At 47.9% G+C, this 20,066-nt stretch overlaps 1 protein-coding gene across 1 annotated transcript in view; it reads left to right on the top strand.

The window, feature by feature from the left end:
• The window catches only part of PRPS2 (phosphoribosyl pyrophosphate synthetase 2), a 35,818-nt gene extending 16,285 nt beyond the window's left edge, over nucleotides 1-19,533 (top strand). The window contains exons 3-7 of the mRNA XM_019417885.2: nucleotides 6,751-6,849; nucleotides 7,728-7,852; nucleotides 13,543-13,716; nucleotides 15,137-15,296; nucleotides 16,986-19,533. Of these exons, the coding sequence (XP_019273430.1) occupies nucleotides 6,751-6,849; nucleotides 7,728-7,852; nucleotides 13,543-13,716; nucleotides 15,137-15,296; nucleotides 16,986-17,078 (651 nt within the window). The 3' untranslated portion in view covers nucleotides 17,079-19,533. The remainder of the gene's footprint in view (nucleotides 1-6,750; nucleotides 6,850-7,727; nucleotides 7,853-13,542; nucleotides 13,717-15,136; nucleotides 15,297-16,985) is intronic.
• Nucleotides 19,534-20,066: the final 533 nt, after the last annotated feature.

The raw sequence follows: 20,066 nt of genomic DNA, 5'->3' as shown, positions 1-20,066 counted from the left end.
CCTTAGGCACTTGGGAGGGGCTTCATCAGGGGAGGGGGGGAGAAGGTGGCCCAGGTAAGGCTCTCGCAGTGAGAGTTACTTGGATGAGGAGTAGTTAGCAGGGGTGTCTATTAGGTTTGCTCTTTCTATTTCATCAGTGGCCTGGACTAAGAGGACAGTGGCAGGAATGACCCTGGGGCAAGGGGACTGTCCCCCAGCCAGAGGGGCTGGTTGGCTGTAATACCCATTGGGGTGATGTTGGGGGAGGACTCGAGGGCATCCCCTCACCTCTTGCTCACAGAAAGGCAGGTTGCTAATTAGGATGTCTGAGGGCAGGGGCTTTTGGTGGACTTTGCTTTCAAGTCTCAAGGGGCTGTGTCATCCCCCTCTTTGCAAATAGTAGGGTTAGGTTTGTTATTTTTTAGTAAAGCACACAGAGGCTGAGCCGTGCGAGGGACGTTCGGAATCCAGTTTCGACAATAGCCAGCCAGTGCAAGAAAGCCTTGTGATTGGCACTTAGTTTTAGCTTTGGAGAAATTGAGGATGCCTTAGAGTCTACCTGGATCCAAATCTGGTCTGTGTTCTGAGATCGTGTACCCTAAATATCAAAGCCTGAGTTTGAACAAACTGTCATTTTTGTCTGCGGAGACTTTCATGTCCCTTTAAGGCCAAAGGTTTTAACAGGTGGATGTTGTCTTCCCATGTAGAGGTTTGAGAACGGGGACAGAAGCAAAGGGCCTGTGTATTGTGACAAGATAGAGCCGGCAGAAAACTTTGTGTCATCCAAATCATTTTTTAAGGTTTGTGAAGGGTTAAGGACTCTGTGTAACCCTGGGGCATTACTTTCCGGGTGTGTTTCCATCCTTCCCAAATGAAGGTAAAAAGATACTCGCTATCCTTATCAACTGGCATATGGGAACAGATCCCTGGGAATGGATGTCAGTAGCCCGTGAGGGTTGGGAACAGTGGGGTGCCACGGGACCCCGGTGCTGTTCAGTGCTCGGAGGTCCTGGATAGAGTTCTGTCCTTGGCCGTTGGGTTTTCTCACAGGTAGAATTGGGGTGTTACAGGGACCAGTGCAGGGGATAATGAGGCCCTGAGCCTTGTAATCCTCTGCGGTGGGCATGATGCCTTGAAAGGCTTCTTTGTGTGTAGGCTATTAATTCTAGGGATCAGTTTGAATCTTGATGGGAGGTACCCTGTGGATTCTGCTGGTGTCCGTTGAAGACTTTGCCCATAAAGAGGACGGTAGCTGAGCCAGTAGGAATAAATGATCAGCGATCGGTACCCCCAGCCTCTGCCACAGTGCCATCAGAGACAGAGCATAGGAAAAGATGCCAACGGGTCATCGATTTCCCCCTGTTGGCTGTTTTGGTTACTACTCTCAAATTCTAGAATTATTTTCCTCTTTTGGGAGAGAGAAATTCTGGCATATTTTTCTAAGAAATCTGGGCCCAGTGAATGAGTAGGGAGGGGTGGAGGAACCAGGGAAGAAAGGGTGTATATCTCTAAAAGGGCCTCGACAAAAGGGAGCCGGTTCGGAGATGGGAGCCTGTTGAGGTTGACCAGAGACCCCCACTGTTGGAAGTGTTTTAGCGCTCCGGGGCAGGGGCTGATTTACGGCTGTGTCGGGAACGACAGAGACAGACTTCTTCCCAATCTGGATAGTCGTTGCTGCGAGCTGATCAAGAGGGATGATTGGGAAGAACGCCTGGAGCTCCTGGCAGCCCCACTGTAGACAGCAAGACGGAGTCACTCCTGTCCGGCAGGGGCCTGCGTCGAGCAATGATACGAACGGCTGAGGGTACTAACAACGGTGAGCTCTCCCCGAGACCGGCACCGGCTGACGACGCCCCAGAACCGATCAGCAGCAGAAGCAGGGGAGGGGTGCAGGCGCCCAGGACTGACCAAATCCCTTTAAAAGGGGGAGGGCTTTTGCAGTGGTCGGGCCCCGCAGACGTGACCCTGAGCGCCTGAAAAGGGAGCTGCCGCCAAAGGCTCCGGCCCAAGAGAGCGGAGAGCCTCCACCGCTTGAACAGAAGGAGCGGGAGGGCCGAGCGGACCGGGCCCGGGGCCTCCTCTCGGCTGCGCGCCCGCACACGGACTTCACGGCGGCCTCGTTCACTTCCTACCGCCTGTGTTATCTCGATCGTCGCGTGCCTCGTCCTAGGTCCTGCGCCGTGTGCGGGGAAGAGGCCAAGTTAATCACGGGCTCCAATGTCACTGGGTCTGGAATCCCGAACCCACTTTCTCATTACGTTCACCTTGCTTTAGGACCGAGCACAGCTGGCGCTGCGCAAAGACCCAACTCGTGCGTGCGCCTTCACGGCGTGCTCGCGACAGTTGGCGTGGTCGGCAGGGAAATGAGTCACAGCCAAGACCAGGGGAGATTGCCTCGGAAAGGCACTTGGAAGGTTAAGAAGGATTAAACCGTTTGGGGACGTTGCAAAGATAAATGCCACTACTGGCCAAGTTAGCCTAGAACTTGGCAGAAAGACGCGAACAGAAAATGTGGAAAAACCTGTATACGCATGCGAGGTATAAGTGGGAAATAGAGCCGCACACGGTTCAGAAGTTGTGAATTGCAGCCAGTAGCTTGCAAAAAAGAAAGAAAGAAAGGTCCGGGCACTTGGTAAATACCTAAAAACGATGGTGAAAAGGGCAAAGCCCTTCGTGTCCCGGGCGCCCATTGCACGGGTACCTACCTTACTGATGAGAACCATCCCGCAGTTAGACTAGGAACAGCAAAGGGGTGAGGAGCTAGCTAATAGACTAATAAGGAAGGACAAAGCCATGAATAGTTTAAGTTTCAAGGACGAAACACCCTTGGGACCCCGGGACCCCCATCCTGAGGACCCAGGAGACCATGATGACCCCTAGGGGGGTGACTATCAAATCAGACTCTGCTTCTGCGGGTTAGGGGCTTTGGGGTGTCAGCTGGTGCTGGTCTTGGTGACAATCTTGTAGCTGCAGTGCCCTTAACTGTTGGCATCATTGCTGGATACAGGCTCCTGCTTGACATGAGTGACTCCATCTTGCTGTCTACACCCATCATGGGGAATTAGGACGTTGGAAAGGAAACGGTAGCAGAAACTACGCTTGTGGTTTTGTTTAGGAGCCTTCATCTGTTGGAGCTGAACATTGAAAATTTTAGCCCTCTTTCTTCTAGGTGACTCACCTAGGCAAGCTAGTTTGCCAGGTTAGTCGAATCTGAAGTGGTCAGTTGCCCATCCCATCCTGGTCATCTTAACGAAAGGGGAAAGATCCTGGAGCAGTGATTCATAAACATGGACTTAAATGTTACCCCGATGGATTCAGCACCTAAAGGAAGACCAGAATTTTCTTTAAAGATAGTTTGGAGTCGATTATAATAATCGTGAATGGATTCATCAAGCTTCTGTGTATAAGCCTGAATTTTGTTCCAGTCAACAGGCTTAGGAAAAGCCATTATAATTGCTTACTGGCGATTTCCAGCAAGTTTTCTAGCATCTTGCCAAAGTGTAGGGGTCTGTTTGTCTAAATCCTGCTCAGGATTTTCCCACTGGGCTAGTTTCACCCAACGAAACTAAGTTTGAATATTTGGTGGTGGGAGGGTGCGGGGTGGAGAAGAGGCCTCAGAAGCCTTTTTTTCTTTTTAATTGTTTGCCTCCTTCAGTTTATAAATTGTATCTTGGAGAGAGGCAATTTTACATTCCCGAGAGTGTTTGGAAGCTTCAAAATACCAATTAAAATAGAAATCCCATTCAGTTTTGTCATTTTCGAACCATGGTTGTTGTCCAATTCAGCTTTGAGAAAATTAAGTTTGGGGAGATTGAAAGTTCCCCATAGTGACCATTGAAGTTCTAAATTACTTCTGGTTAAGTCAGTCCATTTATTTATAAATGTGCGTGTGGAGGGCCCATAGTGCTTAAACATAAAACCGGCCAGAGTCCCAGTGGGTGGCGGGGCGGTGGGTGTCCTCAAAGCGCTCAAAACATTTCGGTGACTGGGATCCCATTTCTTAGAGGGTTTTCGGGAGCCAGCCTGGTTCCAGAAGGAATCAGATGAAAGTCCCGCACAGCTCTGGGAGGCGCAGTTCCAGTGGAAAGTCTGATTTTGAAAATGAAATCAGACCGAAGGCCAGCCTGGTTCTGAAAGAGGACTTCAACCGTCTGCATTCTGTCCTCAGTCTACTTTCTAATTAAGTTCTCCTCTCCAGCTTATCTCTTTTGTTTTATTATTTTTTTAATGTTTTATTTAGTTTTGAGAGGGCATCAGTGGGGGAGGGGCAGCGAGAAGCGGGGAGACAGAGGATCCAAAGCGGGCTCTGCGCTGGCAGCAGCAAGCCGGACGCGGGGCTCGAACTCACAAACCGGGAGATCGTGACCTGAGCCCAAGTCTGACGCTCAACCAACTGATCCACCCAGGCGCCCCTCCAGCTTCTCTCTTAACTCGGGCAGAACGCCCTGAGGGCACAGCATCCCCTGATGGGAACCCAAACTTACCGCTCAAGCAGTAAGGACCTCCCTGTGCCAGCAAGACCCCCGTGATGGACCCCAAGACAAATGATTGGTTGCCCTGACCTTCACTACCCACCTGCATGTACCCCCCACCTTTGCCCCGCATTTGCCTTACTTAAACCTAGAAGTGTTTCTGGCACTTTGCAGACAGTCTCCGAGATGCTGGTCCGCTGTCTTCCCAGTGGTGGCTTCGCTCAACTAAATCCCTTTCTTGTTTCACTACCGCTCGTCCCTCTGCCTTTGGATTTTGTTGGTGGCCAGTGGCCGAACCTGCTCCGTGGGTAGTGCGCCTGTTTGCTCACCCGCCCCGCAGCTGTCGGGGGTCCTCTCTGGATCTCCCCTCTGCTCACGAAGTAACGTTAACCTTAAAAATAGACACTGCCAGGGACTCCTGGGTGGCTCAGTCGGTTGAGCATCCTACTTCGGCTCAGGTCATGATCTCACGGCTCGTGGGTTCAAGTCCCATGTTGGGCTCTGTGCCGACAGCTCAGAGCCTGGAGCCTCCTTCAGATTCTGTGTCTCCCTCTGGCTTCCCCTCCCCCACTTGTGCTCTCTCAAAAATAAATAAATATACAAAAAAATAGACACTGCTAGTTATTTTACCAGCAACAGATGGGTTTATTCAGGAATAAAAGAGAATTGCGAAGAAAGAAGCTGTGACAAGATTGTAGGCAAGTCCGGGGCATAAAGGAAAGGTAGGCTTTTGAAGGAGACAAGGGGGGAGTTGGGGGGCTCTTAGGAACTAAAAGTCCATTGGAGGAAACTGGGGGTTCAAAGAGTGGTGGCTTCTCATTTTCTGAGCTGTTTCCTGGGCACCGGGAAGGCACGTCTTCCTTCTGGAGTAGCAGAGCAGTATCCATGTGCAAGGTCAAGTCTGTACAAGGTCACATCCGCCCCTTTGGTTGTGTCTGCAATTGACTAGGAGTGGGAGGGCGGGAAAGCTCCCCCTCCCAAATCTCCCGACTCCATTTTTGTGGGGATTCCCGTTACGAATGTCCACCGTATGTTATTATAAAGTAATGTTTGTTTGCTTTTTAAGAGTATGGTGTGTCAGAGAAAGTACACATGATCTGTTGACATTATGATGTAATTCCTTCCCGTGTATGCTTTTACATGAATCTACTCTATACTCTGTGTATTTTGTAGGGATGGTTCATTTGTTACTATTGTGATTGAAATGTTTTCTTGTTGCCAGTTTGAGGTGTAATTGACATAACATTGGGTGAGTCTGAATGAAATCTTTTAAGCTTATATATATATATATTTTTTTTTTGAGGGGTTGGTATATGAGCATATTCCTGTTTACAGTAAAATGCTGACCTCTTTTCCTAGCTTCAGTCTCTGTGTAGTCTTTTATATAATTTTTGATGTAGACAGTTATTGGCCAGGATTTATGATGGCAGAGCTACAGCTATGGAGAAGTTAGGTAACTTTAAAGAGGATACAGTGTCAATAAATCACCTTGCATCCCTTCTTGAAAAACCAAAGTTTTAATCACCTGAAGTTGTTCTTTCTTCAGTCTGGTTTTCGTGTAGTAATTCGTGACAGCATTCGGCTTCCAGCTGCAGTATATCAAGTCTTCTTGAAGACCCGACCTTGGCTTTCAGCTGGCCCCTGCCTCCCTTGCCAGCATTCCCTTACACTCCCTCTTGGACCAGTGCCTGTGGCCACCCAGCTTTCAGTCCCCAGATGTGACCTCCTGGCCTCGGTGCCGTCACACGTGCTGCTCTTTCTGGAACACTGGTTTCTCCCCTCTGCTGGCCACACCTTAAAAGCAGTTTCCTCCAAGGGGCCTCTGATGATAACCAGTCTCTCTCTCTCCTTTTTTCGAATGTTTATTTATTTTGAGAGAGAGAAAGAGAGCACAAAGAGAAGAGAGAGGGAAGCGAGAAGAGAGGCAGAGACAGAAGTACAGCAAAAATCCCAAGCAGGCTCCACGTGGTCAGTGCAGAGCCTGACATGGGGCTCGATCCCACGGTTCGTGAGATCATGACCTGAGCTGAAATCAAGGTTGGATGCTTAACCGACTGTTCCATTGTTTGCTTCTTTGATACTTGTTCTCACTGCACAGTGTCAAGCTGGTAACATTGGGTGAAATAAATGGAATGACGAACTTTTGTTGTTATGATGTAAGTTTCTTCCTTGTTATTAAGAATTAATTAATGTAAATGATTAAAGTCTTAAATGACGTTAAGTGGTTAATGCCGATTTTGTTCACATTATCTCTTCCCTTCTCTTCTGCTGTTATAAAATCTATGCCTTTATTTTTTAGAGCCGTGCTCCGATTTCTGCGAAACTTGTGGCCAATATGCTGTCAGTGGCTGGGGCAGATCACATCATCACCATGGACCTGCACGCCTCTCAGATCCAGGTTCCCGCCTTTTCTTTCTTGCCCTCGGTTGTGATCGGGGCTTAGTGCAAGTGGTTAAATCCTGATTCTGTTCAACTGTTTTCGAGGGAGGTAACGTTACTCGTGGTCGCGTTTGTATACGGTGGCTCTCTGGGATTTTCGTCTTTACTGAACTTGGGACTATAGTTCAATGTAGTTATCACCTGACTCTGCCACCAACCTCTGTCCAAACAGTTTTGGGGCGGTGGGAATGGCTTCTTGGTAGTAAACTGTATAATTCCATCTCAGCTTCTCGACAATCATGAGAATGGCAGAGTTGTAATGTATGTTTTTTAACCTCTTCATAACTGAGTTCCTTTATCTATGAAACAGGCCAAATTGTACTGTACCTACTCTGTAATACAGCGAACGTGAAACATTTAGCTTATAATAAGGTGCTTGAGGCACAACAAATCTCTTCACTCCCTTGCAAAGCCATTCTCCTATTGCTTAGAATACAGGCAGGGGGCGCCTGGGGGGCTCAGTCGGTTAAGCGTCCGACTTCGGCTCAGGTCATGATCTCACGGCTTGTGAGTTCGAGCCCCGCGTGGGGCTCTGTGCTAACAGCTCAGAGCCTGGAGCCTGCTTCAGATTCTGTGTCTCCCTCTCTCTCTGACCCTCCCCCGTTCATGCTCTGTCTCTCTCTGTGTCTCAAAAATAAATAAACGTTAAAAAAAAAAAAAAAAGAATACAGGCAGTCATAATATAATAGAATGTGTCTCCAAACATAATGGATGGGACTGAAGTAGGCTCCTGGAACATATCTGTCTTTTGATTTAATTCTGTTAAAATTCAGAGAAGGGAGTCTGCTGACAAGGCTTCTTTTGAATGCAAAATTCAAGTTTTACTGCTCTCCGCAGGGATTCTTTGACATCCCCGTGGATAATTTGTACGCGGAGCCCGCGGTCCTGCAGTGGATCCGGGAGAACATCGCCGAGTGGAAGAACTGTATCATAGTTTCACCTGACGCCGGGGGAGCCAAAAGGTAGCCAAGTGCGCGTCGTTTTTCTTTTCCTTTTTTTTTTTTTTAACGTGTTAGGTAAGGAAGCACGTGTTTTAAATTACTTAACGCTCTATTTTCGTAAATGAATGAGTAAGGGGTCTACAGTCTTGCAGAGAAGGGTGCCGTCAACTTTAACATTTCCTCCTTCATGAGAGAAGCACGCACACACATTTGTTTCCAGCAAAGAACATGTTTTACTTGAGGTATTTTTTCAGTTATGTTTTCCTAAACAAATTTCTTTTTAAGGTTTATTGTTGAGAGAGACGGAGAGAGGCAGAGCGTGAGCGGGGGAAGGGCAGAGAGAGGGAGACACAGAATCCCAGGCGGGCTCCAGGCTCCGAGCCGGCAGCACAGAGCCCCATGCGGGGCTCGAACTCTGGGACCGTGAGATCATGACCTGAGCTGAGGTCGGAGGCTTAACCGACTGAGCCCCCCAGGCGCCCTGAGTTACGTTTTTCTGATTATGAAAGTAATGAGCTTCATTGGAAAATAAGGCTTTTAATTAACACGATTGACTAAGCTAGTCCTTCCTACTACAAATACTTGACAGTGGGAGCCAAAGTAGAACAGAATTTTAAAAAAGAAAACTGTGTCTATCGAGCACCGAGGACAAAGGAAGTATCCGGGACCAGGAAGTGAAGAAGGGCTGAAAACCATGCTCGAATGGCCTGGGGGTTCGGGTATCAGATCCAGGAAGAGGCTGGTAATTTAAGTGTTAGCTGTCCCCATAGAGGTCTCCAGAGAGAAGGGAGGGAGACAGTCTTCACTCAGGCCTTTGGAGGTGGGGGACAAATTAGCCACCCGTGAGAAATCAAACTGAGAGCCTGTGCCGTGTGCAGATACACGTCAAACTCTGCATCCTGCCCCTGTGCCCGCCCCGCCCCCGCACCATGTGGGGCAGGAGAGTCCCTATGTTGAGAAAATTTACACAAAAATTGATCCCAGGCTACAGAGCTCCTGCAGTGGGAGAATCCCACAAGCCCAGCCGCTCTGTAAGCACTCCGCACTGAAGACAACCTCATGCCTGATGATCCAAGTTCAAAAACCGGGAGGGTGCAGCCCACCCAGAGTCAGTGTGTGCAGATAACACGGCGGCGGGCCGCCAGCACCGTGGGGGTGACGGAACGATTACCGGACTGTAAAATTACTGAGTTGGACAGAAATTGATGTGGTGCTAAAAGCACGGTACGGAGCTGCAAATCTCGCGGGCTTTGCAGACTCCGGGAGTTAAGGAGCAGTCGGTACCGAGTTCACGATGAAGGGTGACGATGGTAGAACGTTGATTCGGTACGGGGTGATTTACTGCGGCCTGAGGCTTGCTGACCTTGTAGAAGTGTGCGGCGGCCAACTGGGAGAGGAAGACAGGGTGGCATGGGGTTGAGTGCCCAGGTAGGGGTCTCCATCAGGAAGGGAGAGGAGCAGAAGAGCTCTGTCCATCAGTCCAGTGCAAAAGCCAACCAGCTGCTACATGTGCCGGGAGAGTGACCTGTGACGGTTGACCTTCAGGACGTCTTTAAAATGCAGATGCCTCATTTGGCTCCCTCGTCCACCTGCAGCCCAGCGAGGGGCCTAGAATGAAACTTAAAAGCTTATGAGGAGCCCGGGAAGCTGTCCTAAAGGCCACGCAGGGAAGCGAAGGTCCTAATTCTCAGAAGAGCCTCGATGAGCGCCGAGCTGCTGTCTTGACAGTTCGGTTCCCCGCTCTGGAGAAGGGGACGACCAGGTGGGGCTGGGCCTCCGACAGCAGCAGGAAGTGGCCGTTGACAGGAAGGAGACACAAAAACATAAAAGCCAGAAACAGAAAATTATCTTGCAGAGACCCCAGCCGGGCAGCAGCAGGGCCCTCAGCCGGGACCTCCAGGTCAAAGCTCAGCGAGTGTTGTCAGCTTAAGAACACCGGGGAACGGGAGTGACATTGTGCAGTTCCTCATGCAGGAAACGCTTGTGGTTTCCTTGGAAACTTCCATTAAGTGCCGCCGTGGAATCTGCGTTCATATACGGGGACTCCTCCGGCCTGATACAGGGTTACAGAGCTGAACAAGTGGCCGCTTTTTTAAGTTTTTTTTTATGTTTATTTGTTTTTGAGAGACAGAGAGACAGCATGAGCAGGGGAGGGCAGAGACAGAGGGAGACACGGAATCCGAAGCAGGCTCCAGGCGCTGAGCTGTCAGCACAGAGCCCGATGTGGGGCTCGAACTCACGGACCACGAGATCATGACCTGAACTGAAGTCAGACGCTTCACCGACTGAGCCCCCCAGGTGCCCCAGAATCCACCTATGTAAAGTGCACAGCTCAGTGGTTTTCAGCGTATTCAGGGTATCCCTCACTACTGTCACATTCCAGAACATTTTCACCACCCCAAAAAGAAACCTGTACCCACAGCCAGTGACTCCATGTTCCCGCTCCCCCCAGCCACCCCTGATCTACTTTCTGTCTTGCCTTCCTGTGTTGCCTCTCTGGACATTTCGTATGGACGGATCGTGTAATACGTGGTCTTTGTGTCTGGCGTATTCCTTTTCCTTAAGCAGAGAAAAAAAGACTTTGGCAGCTGATCAACCAAAAGAATAGATTCCATAAATTTGTGTGGCCTTTCCTATCCCAATGTTGTTTTTTATAGAGAGTCTAAAAATACACGTGCTGTTAGCAAACCTTCAAATTGGGTAACGTCCCCCATTTCCTTCTTTAGAGACCTCAGTTCTTCCCAGTTTCAGAATTCTTTTGTTTGCACACGTCTCCCTTTTTATTTGACACAAAGGGTGATGTGCTGTGCACAGTTCTTCAGTCTCCAGTCTCCACTCCACTTCCTTGTTCGGTCTTAGCAGTGTTTCATCGTTCTTTTTTTTTTTTTTTTTTTTTAGTGTTTGTTTATTTTTGAGAGAGAGAGACAGAGCAAGGCGGGGAGGGGCAGAGAGAGAGGGAGACACAGAATCGGAAGCAGGTTCCAGGCTCCGAGCTGCCAGCACAGACCCTGACGCGGGGCTCGAACTTGCGAACATGAGACCATGACCTGAGCCAAAGTCAGATACTTAACCGATGAGCCACCCAGGCGCCCCAAATGCTTCATCGTTCTTTAGAGCTGAGGGGTACGTCCTTTGTGTGCATGTGTCCTAATTCCCTTCACATGACCCCCCCCCCCCCCACTTGTAGGGACTGTTGTTTTGTACTCTGACGCGCGCTCCTACAGCAAGAACTTCCTACCTTGGGTACGCATTTGCAAGCAGGATACGTTCCGAGGGCAGTTGCCAAGTCTTTCACAAAAGATAGACCGGTCGACAGTCCCAAGTATGAATGCCGGTGACTTTATTAACCAGATAGTGATAATATGGCCTCTTTTCCTGTTAATTCTGGTTGCTGTGGATAAGGTCAAGCATGCTTTCTGGCATGTTTATTTTCCAAGATGGCCTATTCGGCCTATTCGTACCTTCCTGTGTTGTCTTATTGGCTGAGGGCCTTTTCCTTTGACTCATTAGGAGTTTTGTGGAGGCAGGATTTCTTGCCTTGGTGCATTTTTATTCCCTGCAGCACTTTTAGAACATTCTTCTGTACTCATTTATCTCCTTTTCACGTTATGGCTTCTGGGTTTAGGAAGAATTCACCCTTCTGTCGATCTTTCTTCTCCCACGAATTCATATATTTGAAAGTAAATTGCCCTTTTCCTTTTTAACGTTCCAGTTTTTCTTCCATCTGGTATTTGTTTTGGAACTAAGAGTGAAGAAGAATCCCTGTTGATTTGAGACACCATTTTATATACCAAATCCCCCCCATCCACTTGCCAACCCTTGCTTTTCAAAATCCAGAATCAACTAACCAGAGTTCATGGCCAGCTGTTTTTTTCAGATCCCCTTTAAACCACCCCTCTTACCTCTGCCAGGAAAAGTCCAGCTTTTGGGGGGCACACATTGTAGATTTTTTTGCCACCTCCTCTCCTTTTCTTCTTCCTATTCTGGACTAAGCTGTTCCCCACCTGGCAGGACAACCGCACAGGTAACGCAGGGTACATGCACTTGACATTATTGGCGCCATCTTTGCGTGATGCAAAAAAGCCATTTCATCGAAGAAAATAATCTAATTGATTATCTGATCAATTAGAACTTAATGCCTTAGTAAAAGCTTTAAAGCCTGACTTGTTGCAGGTAAAACTTAATATTGCCACAAGAGGTCACTCTTGGATTGTCTTTGAAGCTCGATTGGGCGGACAGCTAAGGGAAAAGAAACCTTAGAAGGTAACACCGCCGCTGAGATGGTCTGCGTTCACCTGACACTGCGGTGGGACGTTGGTGAAATGAAATAATTGAGATTTGGGGGGAAAGAAGGGAAAGACGGGTTTAGAAGAAGTGGAAATGAAAATATGTATGTTATTTTTGTTCTAGCTTTTTCTGCCTAAGATTTCTGCACGATACATTGTCTCCACATCATTTGTTAGGAGTAAGTCTTAACTCTCGTATACAAGGCAAAGAAGAGTTGTATAGCAGGTGCCTCACCGATAAGCCTGGCCTGCCACCTTGCCTTTCTCTTGCCTGCTCTGCCCTTTCTGAGGGGATGACTTTGGAGCATTTGCCATAGATGAGCAGAAAAACTCCTGGTTTACAAATCTCAAGGCCCCGAGTGTAGTGAAAGCCATTTGCATAAGCTGACGTGTTAACATGGATTTGTGAGCCCCCTGGCTGCACCCCAGACTGAGCAAACGGCAGTTTCTGAATAACTGCATTTTCGTTGTGCCCGTAATTTTTTGTTTTCACATACACTGTGTTTTCATGCTGGTAAACACACGGCTGTTGTCTTAGGCCTTTTTTTTTTTTGAAGTTGTTATTTGAATTCCAGTTAGTTAACATACAGTGTCATGTTAGTTTCAGGTGTACAGCCTTGTAATTCAACACATGCCCGTGATCTCTTTTTTCTTTTTTAAAGTTTATTGACTTATTTTGAGAGAGAGAGAGAGAGAGAGAGAGAGAGCACAAGTAGGGGAGGGTCAGAAGGAGAGGCAGAACCCCAAGCAGGCTCCACACCATCAGCACAGAGCCTGATGTGGGGCTCGAACTCCGGACCCATGAGATCCTGACCTGGACCGAGATTAAGAGTCGGACGCTGATTTTTAAAAGGCGGAAGAGGGGCGCCTGGGTGGCTCAGTCGGTTAAGCGTCCGACTTCGGCTCAGGTCATGATCTCGCGGTCTGTGGGTTTGAGCCCCGCGTCGGGCTCTGTGCTGACAGCGCGGAGCCTGGAGCCTGCTTCCGATTCTGTGTCTCCCTCTCTCTCTGACCCTCCCCTGTTCATGCTGTCTCTCTCTCTCTGTCTCAAAAATAAATAAACGTTAAAAAAAAAAATTAAAAAAAAGAAAAAAAAAGGCGGAAGAGTCTTGTGCGCGTGATTTTTAAAAAGTACGCACAAACGCTAACAAATGGCACACCGCTTTCTCATCTGGAACTTTTATCCAGTGGTCCAGGCACCTGGCATTCATCCCCAGCTGCCACAAACACAAGGCCCACTTGTCGCCGTGGTTTGCCTACTGTGCATCCCAGGCCGGGCCTGGCTTTTCTAGTGAGAGCTGATTATCTCCGGATCTTGGGTGTGGTTGGTTCCTAAACTACAGCTTGAAACCGTAAGAGCTTTTGTTAACGCTGACAGTGTTTAACTCGTCTGTCCTCTGTCGGCTTCTCGGTGTCTCGGAGCAGGGTCACCTCGATTGCGGACAGGCTGAATGTGGAATTTGCCCTGATTCACAAAGAGAGGAAGAAAGCAAACGAAGTGGACCGGATGGTTCTGGTGGGCGACGTGAAGGACCGCGTGGCCATCCTCGTGGACGACATGGCCGACACGTGTGGCACCATCTGCCACGCTGCGGACAAGTACGTGGATGGTTTGGGCAAACGGGAGAACGTGTCATTAAGAAAGGAAACGTAAAAAAAAAAAAAAAAAAAAAAAAAAAAAAAAGAAAGGAAACGTGGCAGCTTTAAAAAAAATAAAAGGGGGCCTGTTTCTACTAATTCTTGCTGCGGTGGCTTGGGCGTGGCCTTTCAGACCAAAGGATGTTCTAGGCCCGTTTATTATTTTGTTTCTTGGTGGAAAAAAAAAAAAAAAGTACAGGCCTTTATGGCCCGGTTTTCACTTTTAAGGATGCGCTTTCAGTGTATTTGAAAAAGGGTCAGAGAGGGCGCTGCCCCTGAAACCGAGCACAGAAGAAAAGAGACTGTGTTGCGGGCGTCTCTGGGCCTTGGCCCCTTCTGTTCCGCCTTCGTTCCAGCTGCCTCAGCTGCTGGCTCCGGAAGGATTGAGAGCGGCGTTGTGGGGAGTGGGGGCCACCCCACCCCCCAGCCACGTGTGGCCCTGGAACACTTGGGGTGCGGCCAGTGTGCACACCAGGTTTCAAAGACAGCACGAAACAAAGAATGCAGACTGTCACAGTAATCATTTTATAGTGACGTGTGTCAAAATGATGGTATTCTGGCTTGATTAGGTTAAACCTGCGGTTCTCAACCAAGGGCATCTGTGCTCTCTGGGGGACATTCGACGGTGTCGGCAGACTTTTTTGGTTGTCACAACTGAGGGGAGGGCGTGGCTAGTGGGGTGAGGCCGGGGATGCTGCTCAGTGAAGAATTGTGTGGGCCCAAGGCCAAGGTTGATTATCCCTCATTTAATGGAATACAAAGTGTCTTGCCAGTACACAGCTTAAAAGATTCTTTTTTAGGCTAATACACGTGAGTGAAATTCGTTTTTGGTTTTTGTGGAACGCACTTGTTGCTTTTTTTTTTTTTTTTTTTTTTGAGAGAGAAAGAGAGAGTGAGCGAGCTTGAGCAAGCAGAGGAGGGGCAGGGAGAGAGAGGGAGAGAGAGAATCTCAAGCAGTCTCCGCACCCAGCATGGAACCCGATGCAGCTCGATCCCACCACCGTGAGATCATGACCTGAGCCGAAATCAAGAGTCGGATATGTAACCGACTGAGCTACACAGGCACCCCCACGCTTTTTGCTTTTTGTTTGTTTGTTTGTTTCATGTTTGTTTATTTTTGAGAGCGAGAGAGCGCAAGCGGGGAAGGAGCAGAGAGAGACGGGGGCCAGAGGATCCGAAGCAGGCTCCGTGCTGACACCAGAGAGCCTGATTGGGGGGCTCGAACTCATGAACCGTGAGATCATGACCTGAGCCAAAGTGAGACGCTTAACTGACTGAGCCACCCAGGCGCCCCACACCTCTTGCGTCTTAACTCACCCTAAGGGGAGGATGTTTGAAGAATATGTGTGTACCCTTAATTTTTCTGTTTCCTGTTCTACAGGCTACTCTCAGCTGGAGCCACCAAAGTTTATGCTATCCTGACGCACGGGATCTTCTCTGGGCCAGCTATTTCCAGAATAAATAATGCCGCCTTTGAAGCTGTTGTGGTCACAAACACCATTCCGCAAGAGGACAAAATGAGACACTGTCCCAAGATTCAGGTACTTCTACAGTGTAGGCAGAACGAAGCCGCGAGGAACCTACGTCCGATCCCCCAAGATAGCTTTGAGTCCTTCTGCGTGTGACGGCGAGCGCAGGGGGAGCCGGCAGAGGTCACGGCTGCCTGTAACACAGGGCGCGATTCACGCGAGGTCTGGGAAAGGCTGGGGCCGGCGGGGGTCGAGGTCAGAAGTAGGCAGGCAGCCAGACCACCCTGGAAAAGCAGTAAAAAACAGGCCGTGCCAAAGCTAAGCAGAATGACCGTCTGACCCAGTAAGTCTGCCTCTGGCTCCGGAGCCCCAAACTTGAAAATGGGCGTGCATCCAGAAACATGTGCACACACGTTCATAAACCACGCTATTCGCAGTAGCCGAAAGCTAGAAGCAGCCAAATAAATGTCCATCCACGGGTGAATGGGCAACCGAGGCGTGGTCCATCCGTCCAGTGGAATAGTATTCTCCCTTAAAAAGGAGGGACGTTCTGACACGTTGGGACAACGTGGATGAACTTGGAAAACGTTATGCTAAGTGAAAGCGAGCAGACTCACCAGGACACACGTCGTGTGATCCCGCCTCTCTGAGGGGCCTAGAGCAGTCCAGTGTGGAGGCAGAAACTAGGGTGGCGGGTGCCAAGGACTGGGGGGTGGGGCTGGGGATATAGTGTTTACTGGGGACGGTTTCTGTTGGGGATGATGAAAACAGCTTGGAAATGGGTAATAGCCATGGCTACACAACATTGAGAATGCACTTCAAGCCACTGTGGTTAAAATGGCAATTTCTAGGTTATATATATTTTACCACAACTTTTTTTAATGTGTATTTATTATTGAGAGAGAGAAAGACAGAGTGCAAGCAGGGGAGAGGCGGAGAGAGAGAGGGAGACACAGAATCCGAAGCAGGCTCCAGGCTCCGAGCTGTCAAGCACAGAGCCCGAGGCGGGGCTCGAACCCACGAACCGTGAGATCACGACCCGAGCTGAAGTCGGGCACTTAACCGACTGAGCCACCCAGGCGCCCCCACAGTTTTTAAAAATGGAGGGGAAAAAAACACACGGCGCTAAGGATCTTTAGAGCTTTCCTCCTTCCTGTCCTTCCTGACTTGGGAGGCCATTAGAGAATTGGTGATAATCATGTTCTACCAACTGCCCTGAGCGAAGTTGAAAGGATTTGGGTCCCCGTTTTGGGACACACCCACACTTATCCATCTGTGGATGGTCTGTGGCTGTCGTCACGCTACAGTGACTGAGTTCAGTGTGGCCCGCAAAGCTGAAAATACTTACTACTGGGCCCTTTACCGATCGCTGACCCGAGTTAGGTGATCCCAGCCGTGCTGTTAAGGGACACAGTCACTGTGTTTTTGGAAACCAAGAGACAAAAGAACCATCCATGTAACGATTGAGTAAAATGAATCTAAAAACAATCAACACCCCAAGAAAAGGATGTCTCTGATTTACAGCGACTCTGAAAAGCCTCTGAGTATCTGTACTGAAAATCTCGCTTCCGGGATCCCATATGTGTTTGTAAGTTGAAGATAGACCCAAACTGTCTCTCAGAAGAAATGGGTATAGAAGACTGATGGTAGCATGTCTTGGTGGCCTGGAGAAATCCTTTCTCAGCTCTCTGGCTTTTAAGTTTTTAATTAAATATGACTGAGATGTCCCACTGTCCTCTCCCCTTTTCTCTTGGCGTTTAGGTTATTGATATCTCGATGATCTTGGCAGAGGCGATCCGAAGAACACACAACGGTGAATCTGTGTCTTACCTGTTCAGCCACGTCCCGCTATAGATCCCGGATGTGGGGTACGGAGCAGGCCTGTTCTGGCTGCTGGCTTGTGTGCATTTGTCTCTTCTTAGTTTTAGGACTCAGCAATTATAGGATAATGCAAAAAGCATTCGATCTTTGTATACCGCAGGAGCCATGGTTTTTCTCCTCCTCAAGCTCAAGACCATTTATTTCCAGTTTGGGGTAAGGGTGGTGGTTATTTCATCTTGTTAAGTGAACTGTCGTTAGTGAGCTATGTTTTGTCATCCCGACTTGTTCTAGTAGGTGACCTCTTTCTTTGTTTTTTTTTTGTTTTTTTTTTTTTTTCAGTATTTTGAGGCCACAACTCAAAATATATATAATTCCACTGTGTAAGTTCATAGTTTATATATTTTGAGGTTGCCAAAGGTGACTTCAGATTAAAGCCTTCTGTGTAAATAATGATAATGCCTATGGACATTTGGGTAAAACCCTGTATACAGAATTAGCCTTTTACTTCGGAGTGAATCTTAGAAAATTTATAATACCCTGAATTTTGATTTTTTTTTTTTTTTAAGTAACCAGATGTCAGATGAACCATTGTGGTTATTGTGCTTAATTTGACCAAATTTTATGTGGCTTAAGATGGCCACGGACACGTTTACCTTCTGATAAACGTTAGCCGTATCAGAGGCAATGTAGTTTGGTGTCTTTTTTGTGATTTGCCACTTCTGAAAAACATGGTATAACTATCACTTACCTGCAGTGTCACGTTCTGAAATTGCAAAATTTGTGTTTGGCAACAGATCTGATTGAGAAAGTGTCGAGATAGACCCTGTGGGCTGACTGGTGGCCCTCACGCTGTGCTCTGGCCATCCCAGGGGGACAGCTCTTTGAGCGGCTCCTGTCCCGCCGTCTTATCTTACGGCCTGTTGTTAGCTCTGGCTTTCACGTTGCCTTTTTTGCGAGAATCTCATGTTGTGGGGTTCCACCAAAGCACAGCCTCCCCTAAGCCCCCTCCCACGCACTAGTCTGATTGTTATTTCGTTTTTAACATAATAAAAAGGTGAATTTTTGTGACAGCCACCAAATGAGTAGTTGAACATTCCATCCTTCGTTTGAATTTCATATGCCTTTGCCTCAAAAGTAGCAAGTCTCCTAGTCAACTGATTATTTTAACTAAAACTGTTAAATGAAAAATGTGGGTAAGGCTGACGACAAAAAGCACAAATAAGTAAGCATTAGTTGCCCTATTAAGATCATGTCAACGCGGTGGCAGATGCCTCGCGGAGGATGTTGTGACTTTTGCTAGATGCACCTTGGTGCACAACCACCTGAATTTTTCAGCCCCGAAAGAGGAGAATCTGCCTCAGAGACAAAGCCCTGGTTATAGTAACAGTCTCTCCCTCTGCTCAGTCTCAAAACTCAAAGAGAGGAGACCCTCTGCTCTAAATTCTGCAGGTGAGAAAATCCAATCTTTAAGTCATCGAGAGACTTGAAGCACAGTCTTTAAGCTTTCAGACTTCACTGCAGCAGAGGTCGAGATTTAGAAGGATCATTTCGGTCATTGCGTTGTGCTGTACCTTGAAATGGCTTCTGAGAAAACAGCATCAGCCCTACGATATGGACTGGCTCTATCTAGGAAGAGTTGACTGGAGATCTGGAAAGAGCCTATTTCGATGTATGTGACTTTTAGTTTCAATAAACGAGTGCTGTCTCTTTCTGGGAATTTCTACGCACAGGCAACTGAAAATGTAGCCACGAGTGCACGTGGGTAGACGGCCTTGGGATACTAGTGTAGACGTGTTGACGTGACAGCAGAAAGTTGATTCAAAGGTAATCATTTCATCTTAAGATGGACTCTAAGATCTAGAACTAGTTTTAAAATCTTCACATAAAAAAAAAATCTGCATGGTCATTATCATGAACTGATTGTTTCTCTCATTTAGCCTCACTTTTTGTTTTCAAGTACTTCTGGTACATTAACTGATTAGGCTAGACTTGGCCACACACAGTGGCAATGTAGTCCTTAACTGTTTGATGGTTTCACTTCAAGAAGGATGATGAAGGTGACCTCAGGAGTGGCCCGATCCCAGAACTTGGGTATCCCCTGCTGCTTGCCTGGAAACATCGAAGTGATGATGAATTGAAGTGATGATGAATTGAAGTGATGATGAATTGAAGTGATGGATGAATTGAAGTGATGAATGAATGAGTCCAGTAGATTGGTTCTGTCCAACTCTGCTGAACGGGGCTGGACTCCCATATATCCAGCCAAAAGGGGAGTCAGAGAAATACAGAAATACCAAAGCTGCTCATCTTCCAACTTAAATTATATTAATCAGCTTACGGATGCTCGTATTAGAACTTGCCTCTGTTAGATGTCAACTAGATTCAAGATAAGATCATTTGCAGTGCTTGTATTTTTTTAGAATATAGGGTTTTAAGATTGTCCCAACACTGTACTAAACCACATCAATAAAATCATGCTACTACTTTCTGCCGTAGTTTGTATTGTCATTGCGGAGTGCTGTGTTTTGAAGGAGGGATGTGTTTCGATGGGGGTACCTCAACGTGTTTGGTACTTCACGATGATAGCCTGGCGTCTAAACTTACAGTAAAGCCAGAAGTTCGGTGGAGTTCAGCTTGTCTCCCTGTTGAAGGTATTTCTTTCAGGGCTGACCAGCAGTCTCCTTGTCCCATAGTTTAACAGCTGTGCCACGTAAGGCATCCAAGTTGATAATTCTAGATGTTGCCTGTAAAATTGGAGATCGCACAGTGTGCTTACACGTTAAAGGAGTCATGTTCAGTGTCCATAGATTGGAGCAGACCAAACTTACACTGTATTTCAGCAGGGGCTGAAGCAGGACAGCATTGGGCATTTGGTACACCACATGTTGGAGTGAAGATGGCCAACGAAGATGGGAAGCTGAGGGCTGAAACGTATCCCCATATCCGTCACGTATATTGCACAGAGAAGTCAACAGAACCCTCCTTTTCACTACAGATCTTCACCTTATGATTTATTTCCCT

The sequence above is a fragment of the Panthera pardus genome, unplaced genomic scaffold, assembly GCF_024362965.1.
Source record: "Panthera pardus isolate Hobbes unplaced genomic scaffold, ASM2436296v1 HiC_scaffold_27, whole genome shotgun sequence".
NCBI lineage: Eukaryota > Metazoa > Chordata > Mammalia > Carnivora > Felidae > Panthera > Panthera pardus.
Note: the sequence above shows the minus strand (reverse complement) of the source record. Positions and strands in the feature narration are given on the sequence as shown.